At 43.8% G+C, this 5,084-nt stretch overlaps 1 protein-coding gene across 1 annotated transcript; it reads left to right on the top strand.

The window, feature by feature from the left end:
- Nucleotides 1–2,153: 2,153 nt before the first annotated feature.
- GPR148 (G protein-coupled receptor 148) lies at nt 2,154–3,212 on the top strand. Its single transcript, XM_065670532.1, has one exon. It carries the CDS (start codon nt 2,154–2,156, stop codon nt 3,210–3,212), a length of 1,059 nt encoding a protein of 352 aa, XP_065526604.1.
- Nucleotides 3,213–5,084: the final 1,872 nt, after the last annotated feature.

The raw sequence follows: 5,084 nt of genomic DNA, 5'->3' as shown, positions 1-5,084 counted from the left end.
GTTGTTTTTAGGAATCAGGAGAAAAATAATTAAAGTAGAAAAAAAGAAAGAACTATTTGTTAATTCAGTAACTACATATAAACAGCAGGCCCTTGAGATCTATATAGGTACAGAATTATAGTGCCGTGTAACATCAGTCTGTGAAATACTTGGCTGCATTAGACACTCCTATACATGCCAGTAGGTCACTGTATATAGTATTTGCATTTATTTTTCTATCAGCCAAAAGTGTGCAGTTGAGATGACAATGAACTACTTTGTTTGTTCACATTTAATCCTAACCAGCTGGTGGAAAATACAGCTGTGATTTTATGTGGAAAGGAAAGAATCTGCCTATTGATAGGACATCCTTGGAATGCCATGAGCTGGGAGGCAGCAAACACTTCCACCATTAACAGAGGTCTGAAGTTCTGGTTGGAAATGGTTTGCACACACATGAGTTTTCATGGCTTCCCTTCCATTTTACAATAATAGTATAATTCAACAGTTTGGGTATTTGAGTGCTGCTGTTTACTTAAGGTATTAACTGCATTGGGACTCACTGATAGATGCAGGGCATGATCCTGAAGCCAAATGTGTGATTGCATCAGTATTGTTCACATACTTTTCAGTGGATTCAGTATTGAGTGAGCAAAAATAATCACGTCTCTTTTGCCTAGGCAGGCACCATACCAACTGGAATGCTGTGCTTAAAATTATCATGGGTTTTTCCTTCTATGCCTTTGTTCCAGATGGTGCAGCCTGTCAAACTGTCTTAACACACAGTTCCATGAGTGCCAAATGCCAGTGTGTAAGGAAGTGAAATGTGCATGAGATTTGGTGACTGATGCTGAGTTTCGTAAGCTGTCTGCTTTGTTACTTGGCATGCCTTGAGACAGCATGTCTAAGGCACAGCACATCCAAGACACAGCACGACTTTCTGTGGGGTGAGACTTCTCACTGGCTTCCTGGGAAGAAAGCACACTGTGCTGGTACATGCTGGTAGTGCTGGGGAAATCAGGAATACAATGCTGCCATGTTCAGTAAGGAGTGGCATTCCCTGTGCTCTTGTAGCATCAGTAGTAAAATCCGTATTACCTGAGAAGGGAAGGAAAATTGTACTTGAAACAACAGTTAAAGTTGACCATGCTGGTGAATGTGGGAGGTCCTGGAAGGCTTGTCAGGACTGCCAAAAAGATTGTCTGAACTTGGACACTTATTTATTTAAGTGCTTGGAAGAACTCCAAAAGTTCCTTCTCCACAGTCTGGATCCTTCACAATTCTCTCATTGCACCCCCAGCTCTGACACTGAGATCTTATAGTAAAAGCACCGCAGTGCAGCAGCATGCTGGCCAGTAGTCCAAGAATTGGTCTCCAAATAGATGTTGGAAATGCCAAGTCTGCTGTAGGGTATGCTGGTACATTATAGTGTATGGCACTCATCCCGGGCAATTCACAGATTGACTGTCTGTCTGCAATAGATGAGAATTTAGTATGTGTATATCATGCATTTAAAAAGGCACAGGAAGGCTTGTCATCTATAAATAACATGATTTGATTCACTGAAGCAAAAATGACATCTATAAATAAGGTAATTTTATTCACTAGAGCCATTGTGATACAATCTTACAATGTGACTGAGAGCCATTTTTATTGATCACTTCAAATCAATTGTGTTGTTGCATACAAATTGGTACAATACATCACGCGATCACATTTATGACTCCCCTACATCAGTACACATGGAATGTTGCTCTGTATCACTGGATATTTGTTTAGCCAAGCTAATACCTCATCTGCCTCATTGCTGTGATAATGTGATGGGAACAAACTCAAAATACTGAAAATGACCAACCTCTACACTACCTCTTCTGATCCAAGAGCTAGCTGAGGGATTTAGACTTTTTTAAACCACACAAAGATTCATTCTCTTTTCTAAACATTGGATTTTGCAGAAATTAAATAAAATCTCCATTTTAGGCAAAAACATCTTTTGCCACCCCAGAATTTACTTACAAGTTTCAACTTTTCTGTCCTTCAGAAGAGCTGGTAGAATTTGCTACAGAAATCACTTTGCTTCCATGGGCTTTTTTTGCATCCTCATTTGCCTTCCTAAGGACTCAGTGTAGAAGATCTTGCTTTCTCCAAGTCAATCATCCAAAAATCCTAAGGAAATGAACTTCTCTGGTGCTGCTTTAGTAAAGAGCGTGAATGCAACTGCATACTGCCGCCGGGAGACAGAGTTCAACACCTCCTCAAATTCGGATGATGCTTCTTTGTACTATTTGCTGGACGAATGGTCTCTCTACCTATCACGCACAGACATGAAGATGTTTCTAATTCCCCCAGTTGTCTGCCTTGTGGCAGGTGTCCTCATCATTCCTACCATCTTGTCTGTGATCTTCTCTAGGTTTAGCATCCGCCGGGAAACAAGGTACATGCTGCTGGGAAATGCTCTGCTTTTCGATCTGATCTACCTGTTGTTCTACACCGTGTCATCTGCTCTCAATGCAGCACATGTACCCCTCCCCAAGGAAGCTTGTATCCTCTTATTGTTTTTGCTGGCAGTGGCTTACTGTGGAGGACTGTTCACAGCTGCTGCAATAGTCTTGGACACATACATAGCTGTCCTGTTTCCCTTGCGCTACATTGCTATTTTGCCTCCTTCACGAAGTAAAAAAGTTATTGTATTACTGTGGGTGTGTGCTGGGGCTTTCCCTGGGATTTTCTTCTTGGTGCTGTCGAGTACTCGCAGCTTTGTGCCCTGTGCCCTGGAAATGTGCTCGGTTCCAGTCATATTAATATTAACTCCACATGGGACTGATGCTGTGAAACTCTGTTTCTGGCTTTCTACCGTGGTTATCTTTCTCTGCCTGGCTCTGATATTTTGCTGCTACATTACTCTGTATTTTAAAACCAAACAGTCAGGTATATGGGACAGCATCTGCTCCAGAGCCAGTGTAACGCTCTTAATGCACAACACTGTCTTATTTTTTTACTTCTTCCCACTCATGGCCCTATTTGTAGAGTCATTCTTGTGTGTTAATGTCGTTGTCAAACTGAGGGTAGGAGTCTGGGTCTCCCTGACAGTCTGCAATGTCCTGATGATTCTGCCTAAAGTTTTGTTCCCTTTTCTGTATGGACTTCGATACAGAGAGATCTCGGCATCTCTCAGATCCATTGTCAGAAGACAGCATCTTCGCCTGGTGTTACCTGCTCCATCACCATTCTGAGCCAACACAGAGCACAGCCACAGGAGAAAGAGCTGTCCTCACCTTGTTAGCATGCAAGCCTGATGGAACTCAGCTTCTGAAGAAGTGATCTGAAGAAGATGTGATCAGTTCACGTCAGGGAAGACATGGGTTGATCACTCTGCCTCCTTGGTGCCAGAAGACCCCCAGATCTCTCATTCCATCACAGCCGAGAATACAGTGAATGCTACCCTAGACAAAGTTCTAAGCTTTGTTCTGATGTGGGAAGGCAGTATCTTTTGGAGGAGATACTGAATCAAGACCATTTTCACCCACTTGTGTCAGATGCCCTTCTGGAAAATAGGCGGTGCAAAGCAAAGGGGGTAACCACAGGTCTATTGACAGCATCACCTACAGCAGAGACAATCCTTAACCAAGCATGCTGGGAACAGAACAGCTATTTATTTCACTTGCACTTGCAAGGCTGGTAGCCAGTGTCCTGTTCTTTACAACATACACCCAGAGGTGCCTCTGGAAACTACTGCACTCAGCAGAACACTGTGCTTCATCTTGTGCAGTGTGCTGGCATAATAGCTGCCTTATGGATTCTGACTGACAACCGGCAAAACACTGACTTCTTATAAAATCTCAGTCTGATGGGAAGTCACCTTTGATCGGTGTCTGCTGGGCAGCCAGGCAGATGATGGTGTGGGGGAGTAACAGGGATAGATGTGCTGCTCAGTGAGGGAGGACAAGCTTGAAGCAGTAGGTGGCAGTGCCTTCCTGCAGGCTGCAGGCAGGTGGCTGCGGGCACCCTGGGTCATCCCAGAGCCCTGGCCCCCTCCCTGCTGGGCCCATGCTGATGCAAGCAGGCCAAGGCTGAGCCCAGCTGGGCAGAGGTGTACCCAAAGGCATGACCTGAGATGATGGACTAAGCATAAACACTGCTTCTGAGTCCCCACCGAGACATCTCCCATTTCTGGCTCGCATCTCTAGCAGCCTGATCCCAAGTTAAAGCTGCACCTCCATATCAGAGCTCATGTTGGGTTCCTGCCACCAAACCCCATGGAAGGTCAGGAGGAGACGTGGCAGAGCCTGTTGATGTACTGAGGGGCAAGAAAGATGATATCTTGTTAAGAGCCTTTTAGGTTTTCCAGATCAGCCACCTACCTACAGAAGATGAGTGAAACATATGTCTGATCTTTAAAGAAGCCAGAATTTCATTAGACATAGACATCAGTGTGGGAAATGTAAACTGCAGTGCCATTCCTTGGACTTGAGAGAAGTTTGTATTTCTATAAATTGTATTTTTAGAATGTTACTTTTGTACAGAACATGCATTGGCCTTAAAAAGGCATTAGAAAATGGTCCTTGATTTCACCCTGTGCAATATTTCCTTGTGTGCAGACTCTCTCCACCTTCTGTTTGCTTAAAGCAATATACAGAAAGTGCTGAATGTGGATTTGGGATATTCCACACTCATATGAAGAATGTGAGTCAGGAGGAAGGCAGTGTTTGGTTGCCTGAGATGTTTCTTTGGCTGCGAAGCCTGTTTGAGATGTTTCTGCTGACCTCCTCGTCTCCTCATTCCCAAACTGCTCATTGCTCTCCTTACATTGCAGTGTCTGCTCTCCTCAGTTTGCTGATACAACTGCTTGTGGGGTTCCAGGTTAAAAATACCCCTCCAAAGACAAGTGGTGCTGTTTTTATTTTGACCAGGATTATCCCAGGGATCTGTTTTAGAGGATGTTCTGCAAACAGCTGTGTCAGGACAACTGAGGGGGTAATAAATTCCAGTTCAGAGGTGGAAATGAGCAGGGACATCTTGGATGCTTTGCTGCTAAGGTACACTTAAAAAGTAAGAGCATCTCTAAGGTAAAGCTGTTGCAAGTAAACTTTAACATTGCATATTTG

This window comes from Lathamus discolor, chromosome 3 (genome assembly GCF_037157495.1).
Source record: "Lathamus discolor isolate bLatDis1 chromosome 3, bLatDis1.hap1, whole genome shotgun sequence".
Classification (NCBI taxonomy): Eukaryota; Metazoa; Chordata; class Aves; order Psittaciformes; family Psittacidae; genus Lathamus; species Lathamus discolor.
Note: the sequence above shows the minus strand (reverse complement) of the source record. Positions and strands in the feature narration are given on the sequence as shown.